This window comes from Podarcis bocagei (assembly GCF_964188305.1).
Source record: "Podarcis bocagei genome assembly, chromosome: Z".
NCBI lineage: Eukaryota > Metazoa > Chordata > Lepidosauria > Squamata > Lacertidae > Podarcis > Podarcis bocagei.
The window spans coordinates 21,747,258-21,767,832 of NC_138140.1; the positions used below are offsets into that span (position 1 = coordinate 21,747,258).

The 20,575-nt window shown below is 42.9% G+C and overlaps 1 protein-coding gene across 3 annotated transcripts in view; it reads right to left on the reverse strand.

Moving 5' to 3' along the window:
- Positions 1–20,575, reverse strand: part of OPHN1 (oligophrenin 1) — a 125,531-nt gene that overhangs the window by 3,629 nt on the left and 101,327 nt on the right. For all 3 annotated transcript variants that reach the window (XM_081178714.1, XM_081178716.1, XM_081178715.1), the window contains 4 exons: positions 11,763–12,077; positions 5,455–5,581; positions 2,892–2,942; positions 346–398 (listed from right to left, as the gene is read on the reverse strand). In XM_081178714.1, the coding sequence (XP_081034840.1) occupies positions 356–398; positions 2,892–2,942; positions 5,455–5,581; positions 11,763–12,077 (536 nt within the window). In that variant the 3' untranslated portion in view covers positions 346–355. The remainder of the gene's footprint in view (positions 1–345; positions 399–2,891; positions 2,943–5,454; positions 5,582–11,762; positions 12,078–20,575) is intronic.

Consider the following 20,575-nt stretch of genomic DNA (forward strand, 5'->3'; position numbering starts at 1 on the left):
ATATCTCCTACTATGTCTGAATGGACTGAGAAAAATTGAAAAATCAAACCCACTCTAAAAGACCCTAGACCATTAAAAGCCAGAGACCTGGTTAAAAAGGAATGTTTTCACCCGGCATCTGAAGGTGGCACTGCAGTAATGGTGCCGGGAAGAGTCTCCCTGGATGGCTGTGGTGCCCATGGACTCAAAAGGATTGCTGCACACACACCCCGATGTGGGCGTGCTGGGACTGTACCACTTCAGGGCGCAGCTGAGAGGGAATCACCATACCTACAAATACCCCTAGAACTCAGGATTCCACTGAACAATTCCCTCCTTTTTCTAAGCCCCCCAACCCCAGCTTACCATTAATCCTTCAGGTCTCATCACTGGGGAGTCTGCCTTGTGGTGATGAAGAGCTGCAAAGGGAAGCATGGAAGTGAGTGAGTGAGTAAGCAAGCAAGCAAGCATTATTTGCCTTTGTATCCCACGTTTTCTACACGAGGTGCTCCAGATGGCATGCATAGTTCTCCTCTCCCCCAATTTATCCACACAACAACCCTGTGAGGTAGGTTAGGCTAAGAGATATATAGTGACCAGCCCCCAAGGTCACCCAGTGAGCTTCATGGCTGAGCAGGGATTCGAACCCTTGTCTCCCAGGTCCCAGTCCAACACTCTAACCCCTACACAACCGCTGATTCTCAAGCAAATAAATAAACTAAAACTTGTTCACTCACAATGTAACCCTAAACCTTGGGTAAGGCCAGCTAGGAGGCAGGGCAAGTGAAGGAGACAGAACTAAATCCAATTGGCTGGTGCAAAAGAAAGTTAGAACAGCACAGTGAAGATAGGATAGCAGACTGGCACCGTTGCACCATTGGTGACTTTAAGGCTGCATCCACACAGTGGTTTATTTTGTAGTTTTCATTACTACATTGCTAAGTGTTAATTTCTGTATTATACTGGAGCTTTCGCAGGACATAAAATATAGCAGAATATAGCAAAAGTTTAATGCTCATTTCCACATTATTTGCTTCCAGGAAAAATAAGTGTGCAAATAACATGGGAATGATCACTAACTCTTGCTAATTCTGCTATATTTTCAGAAGTCCAGGGTATGCCCTCACAGAGTGCCTGAACCGTTATACTATCCCAGCTCAGTCACTGAGACTGTCTGCAGCAGCATGACTGCTTATTTCCTGAATTGGTGAGGCTCATTTCACGACTATGAGAAACCGAGCCTTTAGTATCATTGGCCGAGTCCTCTGGAAATCTCTGCTACTGGAGATTCAGTGGGCACCTTCTGTGCCAACGTTTAAACAGCTGCCCAAAACGTTTATGTTCTGTGGGCCAGTAAGAATGTATCCTTCCACTGTGATTAACTGTTCTCCGTTTCTAACTTTTTTTTAAAAAAAAAAACCTTTTATGTTTTTATTGCTGTATACTGCTTATTTATGACACAGCAGCATTCCAATGTTTCTTATAAATAAGTGGCCTTTGTGCTGTGCAAAAGCTCAAGGGTAATGTGGAAATTAACAGTTAGCGAAGAGTCGTGAAAATGGAATAAACTGCTGTGTGGATGCCGCCTAAATCAGAGTATATGCTACCTCATTTGGCAGCTGCTCCGTCTGGCAAGGCAGAACATGGAACCCTGAAGCAACCCCAACATCTGCTGTGCTTGGCACCAACAGACTCTCGGGCTCTTGAGGTGTCTATTACTAGGACCCACTTTAATTCTGTGATTCTAACTTGCCTTAAGCTGTTTCTTGCATAATTTATTCTTATTTATTACAATTATATCCCATCTTTCCTGAAGGAGTGCAAGGTGATGTACATAGGGTCTCACTTACCCATTTGTTCTTCACAGCATCCCTGAAAGTGAATGATTGGCTCAGAGTCACCCAAATGAGTTTCATGGCCAAGTGGGGGATTCAAACTCTGGTGTCTCCCAAGCCCTATTCTGACACACTAATCTTTACGCTTCTTCTTTAGTGATCACTCGTAGCTGACTAAGATTGTCTTCCATGAACATAGTCTTAGCAGTGAGTCTGTAAGTGACTGTGGAGGCAAATACTGGATCCACACGTCCTTTCACAGTGGGGACATAGGCTTCAGGGCAGGAGTTGATCACGGTGAGAGGATTTGCCAAACAGGTCTTCCTCTTAGCTTGTTTCTCCCTTTCAATCACTTTCCCTACCTGAGCAGTTGTCTTTCCACAAGGGCCGACATCAATGCCAAAATCTTGATCAAAGTGCAGAGTGTTAGAGGACCGGGACATTTGCAGGGAAACCAAAATGCTTGTTTACAAAGCTATTGTACTACCAACTTTACTATATGCTTGTGAAACATGGAGCACTTACAAACGCCATCTCCAACTCCTCAAAAGATTCTGTCAACTGTGTCTGCGAAATTTTTTATGCATCACTTGGGAAGACAGGCAAACTAATGCCAGTGTACTGGAAGAAGCAAAGACCACCAGTGTTGAAGCAATGATTCTTCAACACCAACTTCGTTGGACTGGTCATGTTGTTTGGATGCTTGATTACCCTCTTCTAAAGCAACTACTCTATTCCCAACTTTAAGAATAGAAAACTTTACACCACACTTGCTCTCAAAATACTATACAAGTTCCATTTATTTATTTATTTATTTATTCCACTTACATCCCACCTGTACTCCAAGAAACTCAAGGTGGCATACGTGGTTCTCCCCCTCCCCATTTAAAGGTAGGTTAGTCTGAGAGAGGCAACAGCTGGTCCAAGGTCACCCAAGTGAGATTCATGACACAGTAGGGATTCTGAGCTCTGGTCTCGCAGGTCCCTAGTCTGACACTATAACCACTTTGCCACACTGCCTCTGCACCACTCTGTGATGGGATGTTACCTATTACAAGTCTGAATGAACTGCCTTACCTCCCTCTCCTGAAGGAAGCTGTCTCAAAAAACTTTGTCCTGGAGGCCACCCTGCAAAAGGAACCAGCACAGAACATTCATTTTCATTTCATTTCATTTTGCATGATGAAGCAACAGATCTTTAGGCAAACACTCCCAAGTTAAGTTGTTAGGTAAATGGGAAAGGTCAGGGAAGAACCATGGTTGGACAATACAGTCTTCACTAATACTACTGAGCTTGAGTGGCCTCTCCACATGGAAAAAAATGGGGCCACTAATAGAATCATAGAATTGTAGAGTTGGAATGGAACACAAGTGCCATCTAGTCCAACCCCCTGCAATGCAGGAATCTCAACTAAGGCATCCATGACTGATGGCCATCCAAACTCTGCTTTAAAACTTCCAAAAGATACCATTTCCTGAAGGAGTTCCTTCTACTATCAAATAGCTTTCAATATCCCTCCCATATCCTTAAAGAAAAAATGCTTCTTTCATCTAATCCTGGGAGAGGAAGGCTATTATTTCAAGGACTCACCTGAAAACCAGCAAAAAATTACCTTTGAGTGAAGAGAGGCGGATTTAGATGCACTCTCAAAGTCCATAGGAGCACACAAAGTGGAGAGGAGTGTGCAGGTCAGCTTGTTGTAAGCCTGTTTTTCCAATATTATTTTTGAATAAGGGCAGGCTTCTAGCCTGATGACTGCAAAGATCTACTTGAAAAGTGGGTGGGTGATACTTGCCAAAGTGTGGGAAGCTTGTTGGGTAGTCAAATAAGATTAAAGGCCCCTTGGGGGTGACGTTAGTAGAAGCCCCTGCAAAGTCACACTCCTCCACAGAACTAGCAAAAAAATTATGCTCTATTGATACACATGTTTTTGGTGAATTGTTTTCCTTGGTGCAGAATCTGGAATGCCAAGGCACAGATCTAGGGTTGCCATATTTTGAAGAGCAAAAAAGAGGACATGTTTGCAGACTTCAACTTTTAACTATGGATTGCTAAGGCAACCCATGAAAAGAGGACATGTCCTGGAAAAAGAGGACATATGGCAACCCTAATAGATGTGTGTGCATGCTCCCTGAGTGTAGGGCAGGAAGAATGTGCTGCCTAGCTTTATGGCTATGTGACATATGTGCAAAGGACACATGCAGAATGCACACACCAAGGACCCTCAGGGCATTCGCAGGTCTACCACTGACACGCAGAGAGACTGAAACGGAACAATGGGTATCAGTTTGCAAACCATCTTTGCCTTGATTTGCAGTTTGCAAAGCATGTCACTTGTGTTACAGTCAGAGAGGCAGCGTAAATGCAGAAGCAGAAGGCGATGTGCTAGTCAGACAGCTGTCAACATCATTCCTCAACCTCCCACAAGGAATGGCAGATTATTCACTCTTTGGAACATCTCCCCCCAGGACACGTTACAGCAAGGTTAACTGCCAAACCCACTGCACCTTTCTTGAGTAGCAACTGTATACGTATGTACTTATAATGTCTGTATATAATTTTCTTTCAGAGCTATTTCTGAGAAAGGTTTTAGTTTGCTTTTCTTACTAAACTAAGAATAGGGTGATCCAAGAACCAAGAGCCCGGTATAATTTATGTTGCATTTACGGGTAACTTAGGAAATGCTCAGGGGAATGTAAGTTCAGTGGTTAATATACATAACTAACCACCATGCACATTCACTAGGCCTCATGAAGAACATGGAAATAATTCTTCCAGGAAGAGGGAATTTTGCACATTTCCTGCTCTGTAGACACACTCTCCAAAAGGCCTTAGGGAATGTATCAACTGAATTTTGTATGTTCTCCAGCCACTACGCATAATCCCCAACATCTAAATCAGTACGTGCATTTCTACACTCTCTGATCAGCATGCCTGCTGGGAGTTTATGCATAGCAACTGGAGGATGTACAAAATCCAGTCAATATATGTACATTTTTCTCCAAATGCAAAGATTATGCATATTGACTGGAAAATGTGCATAACTCCCTCTTCCATGAGGTCAGGTGAATTTGCACAGTGGCCAGTTGCTATGCACATTAACTGCTCGACTTGCAGTACAATTGCAATTTATGTGGGGGTTCAGTTCCAAGGGTTCCATGTGCACAGGAAAATCATGTATACCCAAACCCTCGGAGCTACCCCACATCTAGCAAAGTGAGGGGGGAGAGAGAAACCCCAGTACTCCCACAGCTCATGCAGTGAGCAGGCCTCACCCCCCCCCCCTAGCAAAGTGGAGAGATTTAAAGCCCTTTATGCTCCAGGTAACCCCAAGAAGACCCAACTTGCACAATTTCAAAAAGCCGGCCCTCAACCATATGTGGTTGAAATTGCAAATATGATGCAACTGTACACCAGTAAGGAGGAAAGGAAGCCTGAGGTTTATACCAGGAAGGTTTCTGAGGATATCCTGATACTTTTGCTTTGTTATTCCTAAAAATTAATAAAAAATAAATCCCTGTTGACGCTCCACAGATTAGCCCATCTTTCGGGCCAACCTCTTTGGGTCTCCCCCTATGCCTTCTGGAGCATCCTGCCAGGCCATTTATCTCCTTCAATGTGTCTTGCTTTGCTACTCACACAGAGGCAGTCTCTGCCTTATGAGCCGCCGGGGCTTTGCATGGAGGGTCCGGGGGTCTCACTGGAGGACGTGTTATCACCGGCTTCTCTCCAGGTGATCGTGCTTTAGCAAAGCCTTCGTATTCACCTGAGTGGGAAAGTAACAAAGCACTGTTAATAATGAAAGGGAATAATGATGCTTAGTCCACATTTGTAAGAAATCAATCTTTTAGTGTGGAGGCACCCACACTTCAGAACTCCCTGCCTACTGATATCAGACAAGAGCCTTCAATGTACTCTTTTTTGGCATCTGCTAAAAGCATTCTTGTTCAGACAAGCCTATCCAGATATTTAGAAGATGGATGTGTTTTTAGTTTATTACTGGTTTAATTTTTTTAAATGTTTTGCTTTTACTAATAACCTCACTGCTTCTTTCTTTCTTTCTTTCTTTCTTTCTTTCTTTCTTGTTTTCTACAATAAAGCGGTATATAAATTTCATGAAGTCAATCAATCAATTAATTAATTAACAAATGAAGTTACTGTAGAGTTTAGCTGAATCATCCAAGTTTCCAAGCTGGGATGTGGCAATAGTCCTATGAATGGAAATGCAAAACACAGTACAGATTCAAAGTATGGACTGGTTCATTTAAGCCTCTACACCAGAGCTTTCCAAACTGTGTGTCACAACACTTTAGTGTGGCGGCTGCAGTGTGTAGGTGTGTCATGCAAACGCTCCCCACGCTTTTCCCAGGGCTGGAAAGGGGCTAGCTTAACCTCCAGTTTGCTAGGAAAACTGAATGATTGTGTCACAAATGATGCAAAACTGAACTACTGTGTTGCAAAATGATGCATGCCTAAAAAGTGGGTCACCAACATGAAAAAATTGGAAAGCTCTGCTCTACATAATGGACAAGTTTGCATTCATTTCAATAACCTGAGCAAGTTTCTAATTAGGAAACAAAAAAGCATAACACCATTACAGAATCCTGTTATAAACTATTGTGTTGTTTTGTACAAATTGTCCCACTCATAGATGGCCAAGACCCATAATGAAGTCTGCAACATTTGGCATGCAATATCTTTCTTTGTAATTACTGGCTACATGCCATCACAATCCTATTGAAAATGCTTCCCCTTCTCCATCCTCCTTATGAGAAAATCTCTGGCACAAAGTACAGTCGTACCTTGGAAGTCGAACGGAAACCATTCTGGAAATTGTTCGACTTCCAAAACATTTGGAAACCAAAGTGTGGCTTTTGATTGGCTGTCAAAAGCTCCTGCAGCCAATCAGAAGCCGTGGAAGCCCCGTTGGACGTTCGGCTTCCAAAAATAGTTCACAAACTGGAACAGTCACTTCCGGGTTTGTGGTGCTCAAGAGCCAAAACGTTCAAGAACTAAGCTGTTCGAAAACCAAGGTACAACTGTACATCTTGATTAAAAAGTCAAGATCAATGGAAGTGTTGCATTGCTCTATTCTGCCTTGGTCAGACTCCACGTGGGGTCTGTTCTGGGCATCACAATTTAAGAAAGATTTTGACAAGCTGGAAGGTGTACAGAGGAGGGCGACCAAGATGATCAAGGGTCTGGAATCCAAGCCTGATGAGGGACAGTTGAAGGACTTGGGTATGTTTAGCCTGGAGAAGAGGAGACTTGAGAGGAGATACGAGAACCACTTTCAAATATCTGAAGGGTTGTCCCATGGAGCCAGCTTGTTTTCTGCTGCTCCAGAGGGGAGGATCAGTACCAATGAATTCATACTACAATAATGAAGGTCATCAGAAAGTATTTTGTTATGGTAAGAGCTGTTCAGCTGTGGAACAAACTCCCTCAGAAGGTGGTAGACTCCCCACTGGGGGTTTTTAAGCAGAGATTGGATGCTCTTCTGTTGAAGATTCTTTAGCTGTGATTCCTGCATTGTTTGGACTAGATGACTCTTAGCATCCCTCCCAACTCTACAATTCTATGAAAAACTAGTTTGTTTCATTATCGACGTCTACTGACCATCCCTTGTTCCAACTGGCAGATCTAAAGTTAAAGTAGGTTAATAAATCATTGTCTTCACTAAGCACAGCAGCATTTTGAAAAACAACTGGGCTTTTCTAATATCTATGAAGCTGTTGCACATTTAATGGAAGTTCAATTGGATTAATCGGACATCAAACTTCACAAGGCAGTTCATCAGCTGACAAGGGAACTCAACTCAACAAACAAGGGAAGACTTCAAAAGGGGACATCTTAAACGGACACTTGAAGTGGTTTATCCTCAAGCTTGAAAAGAGACAAGATCCCATGTCTAGTTTATGATGCAGTGTGAACTGGTATTCGTTTACGAACAAAACATCATTTCTTACACAAAAGGATGACATAAAACTGTCCCAAAGCACACAGAGAATCACAGAACTGTAGCGCTGGAAGGGACTCAAAGGCTTGTCTAGTTCAAACTCTTGCAATGCAGGAATCTCATGAACGTTTACAGAAATGGAAATTAAACATTTATTTGGCTTGAGTTACAGCTCACCCCATCATGAGGGCCCGATGTTATTAGCTGGCGCATTATCCTAATGCCATTATACAACATCTATGGTGTGGCCGCATTTGGAGTATTCTACATTGTTCGGGTCACCTCACCTCAAAAAGGAAATTGTAGAGTTGGAAAAGCTTCGGAAAAGGTGCAACCATAACGATCAAGGGGGTGGAGAGACTCCCCTAGGAAGAAAGGCTGCATCGTTTGGGGCTTTTTAGTTTGGAGAAAAGGCAAGGGAGAGGCGAGATGATATAGAAGTTTATGAAGTTATGCATGGGCTGGAGAAAGTGGAGAGAGGAAAGTTTATTTCCCTCCCTCATAAGACTAGAACTCATAGCCACCCAATGAAGCTGAAGTTTGGAGGATGCAGGACACATAAAAGAAATGACATGCAGTGCATGCAGGGCAAGTTAAACTATGGAACTCGCTTCCACAGGAGGCCGTGATGGGCAACAACTTAGATGGCTTTAAAAGAGGATTAGGCAAATTCATGGAGGAGGAGAGGGCTAGCAATGGCCAGGATGGCTATCCTCTGCCTCCACAACTGGAGGGGACAGTGTTGCTCTTGCTTTTGGGTCCTGCTTGCTGGTTTCCCCACAGGCAACTAACTGTTTAGCCACTGTGAAAATGGGATCCTGGGCTAAATGGGCTGCTGGCCTGATCCAGCAGACTCTTCTGATGTGCTTTTGTAAGCAAAACAAATGAAAGATGAAAAAAACTGATTATGATTTCATCTAAATCCATGTGTGACCTGGAGAGAGCAATACAGCAAGATAATGCTAAATATGATTGGTTTGACTAGCAAGAGGAATGGCCCCAAACTTTTAAGTCATCCTTCAGTCTGTCTGGATTGAGAATAGGTACAACCTCAATCTTCAAGGTTTAAAGATGACATCAGTTTATAACAGTGACCTTCTCCAGGCTGCTACGTCTCAAAGGAGATTGCACAGAAGCAATCTTTGCATCTGTCTTCTGTGTGGAAGATGTAGGGGCCATTCCTGCACCTGAACAAAATTTCACAGGAAGGGAGTCTGAGGAACTGATGCCAACAGTGATGACAAGAGACGGAATTTTTAAACCTTGTTGATAGATTAAAAACTGACAAATCTCTGGGGACAAATGGCATCAACCTGAGAGTTCTGTGAAACTGGTGATCTTCTAACAAAAACATATGACTTGTTCATAAGATCATACCTGAGTGTATTTTTTAATTATTATTTTTTAATGTAGGGCTACAGGTTCTTTACCTTTTCACTAAACACTGGATTAGCACTGTGCGCAAATGCATCCCAAAAGTGGTGGTTTTTGTTTGTGTGTTGTTTAAAAACACATAGTTCTACACCTTAAGCATATTAGAAAAATCAGTGCATGCAGATTGCCTAAAATATCTTCCCCACTCTCCCTTCTGTCACCAACAGCTCAGAGGCAGTGTGTGCTGAGGATTTTAAATATCTAACTGACTCTTTTATGCCCCAGCAGAGTCAGGGGAGCTGGGGTTATCCAAGAACTTCCACATTGCGAAAACAAATTAAAGAACCCCTAGCTGCTCCTGACCACCATTCTGAAGGGTGAGGGCATGAGACCTGCACCAGAAGAGAAATTAAAAATTTATCCAATGCAAGAAGAACATTTTGAAATTTTAAACAGGTATATAATCTAAGGTGTTGTCACTAGCACAAGAACTGAAAGGGCAGATGTTGAATAATTCACTTCCGGATTTGGAAGTTGCAAGACTTTTTGAAGCTGAGATTTGTAAACAAAAAAATAGATTTCAGTTAAATGAACCCCAGATTTTCCAGCACCATATTCATCACATCCTGCTTTGCAAGTTCAGGAGGTCTGGATGCTGTAAATTGGTAGAAAAATCATTAAGCAGATGAATAAGCAAAACTAACTGAAACTTTATTTGCTTGGTCAATTTTTAAGTGAGGGCAAAGATCAGGAAAGCTTAACTATGATCACACTTGTTTACTTTTGAGACTGCTTTACTTCCATGCTATAATAATACTTTGAAGCAAAGAATGGCAGCTGCTTCTTATTCATTGATGCATTTACATCCTGTATATCTAAAACAACCTTCTCAGTTACTTGGTCTCCATTTGTTAAATATGTTTTGGACAACAGGGATCAGCCCCACTTACTTTCTAGAATTATACCTAAACGATTTTTGAACCCTAGCTTAAAATGGACGTACTATCTTTGTTGGCTTTTCATATTGCTGTTAATATACTTCCTTCATGATTGTTTGGATTTCCTCTTTTTTCCCCTATGAACTAAATTCATAGTTAAGTCCTGTCCTATGCATCTTGCTTGTTACCGTGTAATTTTTGTTTACTTGGAAAAAAACAACTCAATTTAAAATTTTAGAAATAAAAGGATGAAATGGAAACCAGTGTGCTGAATTTCCAGCACAGGTTTGAGAAATACTGAGTAAACTTAAGAAGACTGTGTGTGAGGCTTCGTATGTCAAAGGGAGTCCCAGCTCAAAATGTCACCTGGGAACTTTTGAGAGAGAAAGTTCATAGTGGGACAGTGGTTTGGCTCCTCTTCAGTTCTTAACAAGCAAGAACAACTTGTAATATACAGGCCACAATCCTGCTTCTTAACCTTCCATCAAAAGAAAAATCACACTGTATCACAGAATAATAGGAATGTAGAGTTGAAATGGACCTCCCAGGGTCATCCACTGCAATCCCCTGCAATGCAGAAATCACAGCTGAAGAACCCCTGGCAGGTGTCTTTTAAACCCTGCAAGGAAGGAGCTATCAGGATTCAGTATACCACCCAGGAAGACATACCAATAAAATATATGGTGCAAGTTATTAAGCACTGCTCCACTTGAAAGCGAAAATGATAATAATCATGTCTCCATTGAGAACTCTTTCTTTTACCAGAAAAAAATACACTTGCACAAAAAGTCAACAATCCCCCACCATGTAAGGCAACACAAAAGTGATGTGGGCTCTAACCAGGTTTTTTTTTAAAAAAAACACATACTGTGTCATTAACATAACATAATTATAACAGTGCAATTATTACCTGTAACACCAAATCTCACAGACCTTGCAGCTAAGGAGATCATTTCATTTCGCCTGTATTTTTAATCTAATTTGCACCTCTTGGACTAACATGCAGAACAGAACACAATTGCACTTCTCCTATTTTCAAATAAATATTAGCTTAATGCAGAAACTGGATGGAAGGGACTTCGATTCCATGTGAATTCAGTAAGAGATGATAAACAGCATGACCTGTCAAGCCCTGATTGCAACTGCAGAACATGCTCCTCTAGCAACTTACTACAACAGTTTAATTCCATTTGATGTTGGGGGTGTGACAGCTGGCATTATGCCCTGAGTTCCTTATAATCCTTGGGTTCCTGTATCTGTGAAGGGTATGAGAGCAAGCTCACCAAACCAGCACCTTTGTCTGGTCAACAGTTGTAGCCAGCTAGTTAAGCACTATGTTCAGCATCCCAAAAGGATGAGCTGGGCTGCAAGAGCTATGACTAATGGATGGTGCCCTTTAGGCTAATGGGTGAGCCTTTCCTACACACACACGCGCACACACACACACCAGCTGTCAGGTAGGAGAGAACAAAAGCCAGCATAGCACTTCAACTGGAGGCATTGGCACTGCTATAGGTGCCACATAATACCTGTTCCAAATTTGTAAGAAATAAGTGTGTGTGTGTGTGTGTGTGTGTGTAAGCATTTACGCTCTGGAACTGCCTTCCTATTCAGGCAGGTACATTCACTTCTGCAGTGGAAGAAGTCGACAGGTGACAAAGAACACATGGACTCACCTTCCTTGCAGCCTGGCCCTAGTCTGGGAGCAGGCCTCTTAGCATGCAGTGTGGAGGCCTTCACAGACTCCGTCACAGGCATGACGCCATTCGCCGCTTTGCTGGGGAGCTTCTGCCCGCTGTCCTGGAGCCTGGAGACCAGTCTCCCCACATCCACATCTGCACACTGCTCCGACCTGCTTTCTGCGCTGGGCCTCCTGGTATCAGCCTCCCCTGGCCTCTGCAATGGCAGTCTGCTGCGCTGGAGTGGCCTGGGGGCCTCTGTGCAGCCAGGAAGCATTGTGCCGTTGGGGGTGTGGAAGCAGCCATCCTCTGCTAAAGGGGACCCAGAAAATAACCACATTTATTCAACTTGTTTAAAGGATTTGTTTCGACAGACGAAAGCAATGTATCGGCATGTGATCTCTTGAGGGAGCGGTCATAGCTCAGTGGAAGAGCATCTGCCTTGCAAGCAGAAGCTCCCAGGTTTCAACCCCAATGGCATTGCCAGGTAGGGCATAAATCCTGGATAGCTGCTGCCAGTCAGTGTAGACAACGCTGAGCAGGATGGGCCTATTGGTCTGACTATGCAAATCAGCCCTTGACTCAGAACCATGAAGACTGGACTATTACTTTATTTTTAGTGGATGAGCTGTAGCCCAGTGGCAGAGCACCTACTTCAAATGCAAAAGGCCACAGGTTGCGTCCCAAGTGGCATCTCCAAGGTAGGCTGGGAGAGACACATCCCACCACCAACTGAAAACCAAAGGTGGTGCTGCCAGTCAGTGTAGACAACACTGACTGAGGTGCACCCAATGGCCTGACTCAGTATAGGGTAGCTTCCTATGTTGAGTGTCACTGTGCTCTATTCACATTGTGTGTCTGTTGTTTTTCAGAATTACAATACAAGAGCAATAAATTCCACAACAGGCGAAAGGCAAATATATATTATGTATCTTAATTAGAATGCTAAACTCATTTAATTGATTCCACCAGAAATTCATACGGGCAAGAACAAAGTGTAACAGAGAACATTGTCTTGGAACTTTGTGTTCTGATGATGTGTAAACAAGCTTCGGCCTTCAAGAAATCCATTTGGGTCCCTTTTCTGCATTATTTATTTTATCACACGTTATGTTTTGCTAGGAATGCTGTGACCCAGAAGAAGTATGCATGCAATCTGAAGAAGTGTGCATGCACACGAAAGCTTATACCCACAACAAACTTAGTTGGTCTCTAAGGTGCTACTGAGCAATTTTTAATTTTTTTTCGATAGGCACTGAAAGCTTAGAATTGGAAGTGTCTGTTTTTATTGCCTATATTGCTAGTTCTGTTGTGAGATGAGCTTGGGATAGTGAAAGGGTATTATTTATTGGCTTTCCCCTTTCAAAAAAATCTTTAAAATCTTTAAAAAAAAAAATCACCAAGGAGACAGAGCTCTAGAATACTGCTGACAGAATCCTTTAAAAAGGATTTTTTTAAAAAAATGATTTCCTTTAATTTTACATAGATGAACATAGCACAATGTATTTCATACACTTCCAATATCTGAAGGGCTGGAATTCTCGGAGAAATAGCTGTACCATTTACATAGTGATAAAAGTGTGAAGGAACACTGTCTATGTCTGAGTAAGAGACTAGGGCTGATGTATGGAATACCCAATGTTCATGTGACCTGGCATCTGTAAGATGGAAAAAGTGGTTGAGACTACTGTCGAGGTAATGGAAAAGTGTCTCCTTAAGTGGTAAGTCAAGAAGGTAATCTCTGATAAATGTATATGCATAATGTAATAATAATAATTTTATTATTTATACACCACCTATCTGGCTAGGTTTCCCCAGCCACTCTGGGCAGTTTATAATAACTGTGCATACTCTTAATGAAGCAAAATATAAAGTTATTTGTCTTAAAGAGTTTTCAGGAAAAATATATATGATCTTGATACAATCCATGTGCATCTCTAGACTCCCTTCCCCCCTGCACCCACCCAATTACCTTGGGAGGATCAGGAGGAAATAAAATATCATTCTCCTGGGACATTTTGCTTTATAAATTTTGGTCTCTGTTTATTTGCAAAGTCCTACCTGGAGAATGGACTTGGTGGCATGGGAGATTTCCCACAACAAAAGGAAGCCACACGATTTATCAAACCTGTCTCCCTTTTGTTTTGCCTTCTACAGTGCAGTTGTGCTGCATCCAATGGATGGACAACGCTGTGTCCCACATTTTGCAATGTCACCCGTCTTTTTTTTTTTTAAAAAAAATAATATTTATTAGTAGTTTCAAAGTTATAAAGAAAAAAGAAAAATTAAAAACAACACTGTAATACATAGAAAGAGAAAAAAAGAAACAACAATACAACAACAAAAAATAAAATAAAAAATTGAAAACACAAGAAAAAAGAAAACAACACAGATCCCAAATTACATATCTATAACTTCCATTTGCTTGTTTCATTGACCTCCTCACACCAACCTTTTTGTATTCTAGTTTAATTAATTATTTCAGCAAATTCTTTCCATCTTTCTCAATTTTTGTTAAAAAATTTATCTTGACAATTTAACTTTATAATTAGCTCAGCAAATCCTTACCATCTTTCCCCATATTCTGTTATTCAAACTGCCTTAATTTATTTAACCTTATCTTACCCTAAAATACCTTAAAGCTTAAATTTTAGTTTTCAAATATACATAACTCCTGATATCATTTCTGCTAGAGTCATATAGTTTCATTCCAACATTTCCCCTAATATTCATTAATTTTTAGCCAATTCCTTTATAAATTTTCTTCCAATCTTCATCCAACGTCTCATCTTCCTGGTCTCAGATCGTGTCAGTCCTTACTGTCCAATCCATCTAGTCCATAGACCTGGAAGCCTTATGTCCGAGGCCCTTAAGTCTCTTCCATGTCCCTTCTGCATTTCTTCCTCTTCTTGTTTATACTTACCCTTTTCCTTGTCTTTTGTTGGTCTCTTTCTTAATTCCTTTCATTTCTCATTAAGGAGTAGTTCTCTGGGGGATTCCAACCCAGAATAGTCTCCATCTCCCTTCATCAAACCCACCCATTCCCCAAAGTCCCACTCCCCACAGTCCTCGATAAAATCCAAAAAATATTTAAAAACATATTTCAAGGTCTCTCTAAAGTTAGGAACCTCCTCAACACCAGATTCCCCCTGGCCCATTCCAACCTCAACCTTCAATGACAGCGGCTTATGCTCCTGTAGGGCCTCGGGTCTCTCCATTTGTATTATTTGAGGTGCAACCGCATCCTCCTCCATTATCTTCTGTTCTTGCCCAGTCAGTACTGTTTCATGAGTTGGTCCCTGAATAATTTCTGTATCAATGTTCCTTGTTTGTCCACAGTTACTAGCCACAACAGTCAAATCCATTTTTTCATTCATCAAGTCCATCTTCTCATGCATCTTGTCTTGCATAAGGCAAGCACCCAATCTTCCTCCCAGCTCATATTTAGGCAAGGTCAGAAAAGACTGTTCCCACGGTCTTAATCTCACAGCTGTTGAGTCCTCAAGTATACTGCTGCAACAATTTAACAAGCTCCCTCTAGAGGAGACAATTTCTATTTGTATCCTTTTTTTTTTTTTTTAAGGCAAGTCCAACAAAGGAAAATTACTTTCGTTTTTCAGATATTTTCCAGATATTTTGTTTCTTTAAGATGCAAAAGGCAACACTGGAGTCAGCTTGTTTCTCTTCTTTAACTATCTGTCAAAATGTTCCATTCACAGTCAATGAACCTACTATTTCTGTCTCTGACACCCCGTTCCCAGGTTAGAGACGGTGGAAACTCATCCTTCTCGCTCCCTCTCCTGCAGGGGTTAAACAAAATCCCCCCCCCCTTTTCTCCTGCTTCCAAGGGGGTTTCAGTAGTTCTGAATGAAGGAAATTTAGACTTTTTTGACAGCTTTCCAGGCTTTAGCTTACGAAGTTTTTGCTTTAGTCTATATACAAAAAGCGGAAGGCGGACTTCCGGTTTTGAACCTTCCCGCTTCGATGCCAAATTAAGATATTTCTTGATCCAATTTTCCGTTTCTACTCACGGGTACTTGTTTTAAATCCAATTGTCCACAGGAAAAAGCCAGCGCTCTCCGGCAATGGCTGTGCGGCTTCACTCCGTGAAAGTAGCAATCAGTTCGCAGCACCGCGCCGCTCACCCCGCTTCAATCCGGCGCCCCAAAAAGGGGTTCCCGGTGAGTAGGGGGGGCGCTTCTGGTGCCCTGCCGAACCCCACGTTCCCAGGCTTCCTCCGCCTGGGATTTCTAGCGGGTCCCCGCCTTATGTCACCCGTCTTTTGTAGGAGGAAGGACCCCTTTTCAGTGATCCTCAAGTTCTGCAGCCAAAATCAAGGGTGACAGCTGTTTGCATTGGATACTTTGGTTATTGTCCCTTCTGATGAAGAGCACAGCTAAGGCAGGGTTCATACGAGCTAGGCGACTGGTAATGACCCCTATGAGGAAGACCACTTCCCCAAATGGTTGCATGACAGGGCAGCTCCAACACTGTGATCCTAAAGCATCACAGCCCCTCCACCACAAGAGTGAGCTTTCTTTTGTTACATAGGATAGTCTAACTGTCCTGAAGGCCTCTCTATTGACCACATGGCACAGACAGTGAGGTATTATCAACTGAGAACAGGGACCAGAGGTAGAGATCAAGGGGAAGAGGGTCTCTGACATAATGTAGTACCTAAGTGGTTTATAAACCAAAATAAAGGCCCAGCAGTACATGGGTCTCGAGTGCATCGCATGATGAAGAAAAGTTGCCCTACCTACCAACAAGCTTAAGAGATAGACACATGCCATTTCCAAGTTGCAGAAAACATCTGGTGGAAATCACGGCCATGTGTTCTCAACTGAGTCCAGAAAGTCAAGCTCACAGTGACAAGGGGGGAGTGAACAAGGGGATGAAGCAACCCCCTAAGAGGAAATGTTACAGCATTGGGGACTTTTTCTTTTAGAGAAAAGGTGGCTAAGAAGAGACATAACAAAAGTTTATACAATAATGCATGGGGTGGGGAAAGTGGTTAAGGAAAAGCCCCTCTCCCCACCATAACACAAGATCTCGTGGACATCTCATAAAGCTGAATGTTGGAAGGCTCAGGAAGAATAATGCATGGTGATACTATGGAACTGGCTCCCACAGAGAAGCAGTGATGGCCACCAACCTAGATGGCTTTAAAAAGTGGACTGGGCAAATTGGGGAGAAGGAGAAAGTTATTAATTGCTATTAGCCATGATGACTACGCTCTGCCTCTGTAGTCAGAGGCAGTAATGCTTCTGAATCCCAGTTGCTGGAAATTGCAGGAGGGGAGTTTGTCATGTGCTTGAATGATGTTTGCAGGTTTCCCACAGGCACTTGGTTGGCCCCTGTGAGAACAGGATGTTGGACTAGATGGGACACTGGACTGCCTCAGCAGGCTGTTCTTATAACATTCCACGTAGAAGCTCCTAGCACTATTGCTATCCTTCAATGTGATTCTTCTCCTTAATTCACAGGTGGCATTAAGTTTCAGCCTGGTCGGGCCTGATTTTCTCCAATGTGGAGATCATTTCTCAGTTACGCAGCTGGCAATCTTCAGTTATTTATGAAGTGTGCTCCATGGGAATAAAACTTGGTGCCTTCACCATGGCTCAGAGATTGCATTTCAGGAGGAATTAATGGCTGTCACCACGTTCTGGCCTGCTACATACAGTGTGTCCCTGGTAATGCTTAGCAAAAATGCAACCAGCAGTCTATGAAATGGGAGCAGCGAGTTTGGGAACTGGAGTGCCAAGACATCATATAACACATAATCTTTAGCTAAATGTTACCAGGGAAACACTGGAGGAGATGCAAGTTAAGTGACAGCTGCACAATTCTATGTGGTTGGGGCACGGTTGTATCACACTGGAACTCGTGGGCATCCAACAAAGCTGAATGTGGGAAGGTTCAGGGGCAGAGAAGAAAGAAGTACGTCTGCATGCAGCGCATAGTTAAAGTATGGAACTCACTCCCACAGGAGTGTGGAAAACCAAGCTAAAGTATGGAACTCACTCCCACAGGAGTGTGGAAAACCAAGCTAAATGGCTTTAAAAGGGGACCGGATAAATTCACAGAGGAAAGGGCTATCGATGGCTACTAGCCATGATGGGGGCTATGCTCTGCCTCCATGGTTGGAGGTAGCAATGCTTCTGAACAGCAGTTGCTGGAAGCAGCAGCAGCAGCAGGAGGGGAGAGGGCTCTTGTGCTCACGTCTTGCTTGTGGGTTTCTCTTGGTTGGCCACCGGGTTATTGGTCTGATCCAGCAGGCCTTTCTTATGTGCTTATCACAGCTTTGGCTTTTCTTAGGAAAAGAAAACATATAAATATACATATGCTCGGTCATTACTACATGGAGATAGGATAGGAAGCTGGACAATGAAGGAACAGATGTACTCCTTCAGCAAAACTGCATGGGACAGTCCTTCCTGGACTAAATAACTTCAAACTGCTTGCAAAAATTCCTACGTGCGGAAAGCCAGTGTTATTGTAAAAGAGTGTTCAACCAGAAAGCTTCTCCAAGAAGCTAGGTTTCTATGTGCAAGATTTTATTCCTCCACCTGAAGTCCATGAGAATTTTGTTGACTGTGTGGCTAATAAGAGCCTTTTGTTAATACACATTCAAATAGCGAGTAACTGCAATAATGAATTCTCCAAGTGCTTCATCAACCTTTCCAATAACGTAATTTTTGCCTACTCGTTTTAGTTCTTGGCCTTCAGCTATGTGGTGCAACACTGCCATTGTACCATCAAATGTTTATTTTATTTTTTGAGATAGATGATGTTTCCACAAACATCCACATTGGTCCTTCTGCTGGGCCCCTCTTAACATATGGCAAAACTCAAATGGAGTTTTGTTGCCACATTCACAGGACTCTGTGATTGAAGGCTAAGATGTCATGCTTGAGTAGCCATCACCACCCAAGGCCTGCCACCACTCAATGGAAGAGCATCTGATTTGCAAGTGGAATGTTCTAGGGTTCAATCCCCACTGGCATTCCCAGGTAGGGCTGGGGAAGTCTCCTGCCTGAAGTCATGGAGAGCCATTGCTGCAGATCATCGTAAAAAAATACTGAACAACATGAGCCAATGTCCTGACCCAGTATAATGCAGTTTTGGGACCAAGTATAACAACCAACATTTCATGTCCACTGGTGTTTCAGTTAACCAAATTTATCAGTGTTAACCCACACTTTGTAACCATGGTTTGGTTTGCAAACCATGGTTGGGTTCGGGGCTGACTTCTGATTAGTGAAAACGACAGTGCACATGAATCACACTTGGCTATGAAATGATAAGGGAAAGCAGAAAGGTCCATGCAAAAACTGTGGAGGGCAGAGGATAGCCAATGTGGCTAGAGGCCATCAATAGCCCTCTCCTCCTCTATGAATTTGCCCAATCCTCTTTTAAAGCCATCCAAGTTGGTGGCCATCACTACCTCCTGTGGCAGCGAGTTCCATAGTTCCAACTCCATGCTGCTTGAGGGAGGACTTTCTTTTACCTCTCCTGGATCCTACACAAAGCACTCCATAATATATCAGAGGGCAAGGTCCCTGTCCTGAGAGAATTCCAGCCTGGGGGAAAAAGATAGGAAAAAGGGAACAGAGGGGGCGGGGACCATAAAAGGGAGGTAGGGCCAAAGAAGGGTAAGAATATGCAGTCATTTCATGTGCATGTACTTGGGCTTGGTGACAGCAGGTTATGGGGACTCCTTGTTCTAAAAGGAATCAGCCGATGACATTTTGTGGGACAGAGGTCAGCAGGCTGCACCAGCGTCCTGGCAAAACCTGGAGCTGCTTGCTGGCTTGATGGAACGTGATTGTTTTTTGGAATGTCTGCAACTGTTTTTAAAATGCATTTATTGCTGCTGTTGATGTTTTGCTGGACTGTGTTCCCGTTCTGGGAGGAAGGGTGGGATGATCAACTGAATACATAACAAGGAGAAGAATTAACCAGTGCTCCCTTAACAGGCACGATGGTGCACCAAAGTTAAAAACAAAATTCAGAAAAGGGAGAAGAAAAGATGAGCTCGCCTTATCCGTCCCCACCAATACACTTTGCAAAATTGGCAGATAATAGGAGTACTCTGGTGGGGAGATAAGGCCTTGCCAAGATCCTCCAAAACCTTTCATATGATGTAAAAAAGTGGGAGGGGGGACCCAAAGTGCACATCCATCTGTGACAAGAGGGCGGCCACTGGTGCTTTTTCAGGATATGACTCATTCTATTGCTCTGAATCTCCCTGGGTTGCTGACCAATTAGGCTCTCACAGTGGTTTGCCCTCCGGGTGGCAAACTGATCAGTGATTTAGCAGAAGCACCAGCCATCGTTTCTGCATGACGCACGCAGTGGCACGAAGTCGCAGTGCTTGTTAACAAGCCATCATGGCACTTTGGACCCATTTATTGAATGGAATCACTTTGCACCTCTGGATCTGCAAAGCCACTGATTCTTAGACAAAGCACACTTAACAGCTTAAGAGCTCGGAATCAGCAAGATGCAAGGGAGAGGCACCTCCCAGTGTTTTCCCAGCCAGGATCCAAAGCGTTGCTGGGATTGACTTAAGGGGATCAAGCCTGATGTTGATCTAGAAAAGGGCAGCTGAAATGATCAATGGGATGAAGCGACTCCCCTATGAATAAAGTTTGCAGCACTTGGGGCTTTTCATTTTAGAGAAAAGGCACGTAAGAGGTGGCATGATGGAAGTTTGTAGAGAGAAGTTCCCCTCTTCTCATAACGCAAACTCATGGATATCCGGACAAACTGAATGCTGGAAGATTCAGGACAGCTAAAATAAAGCC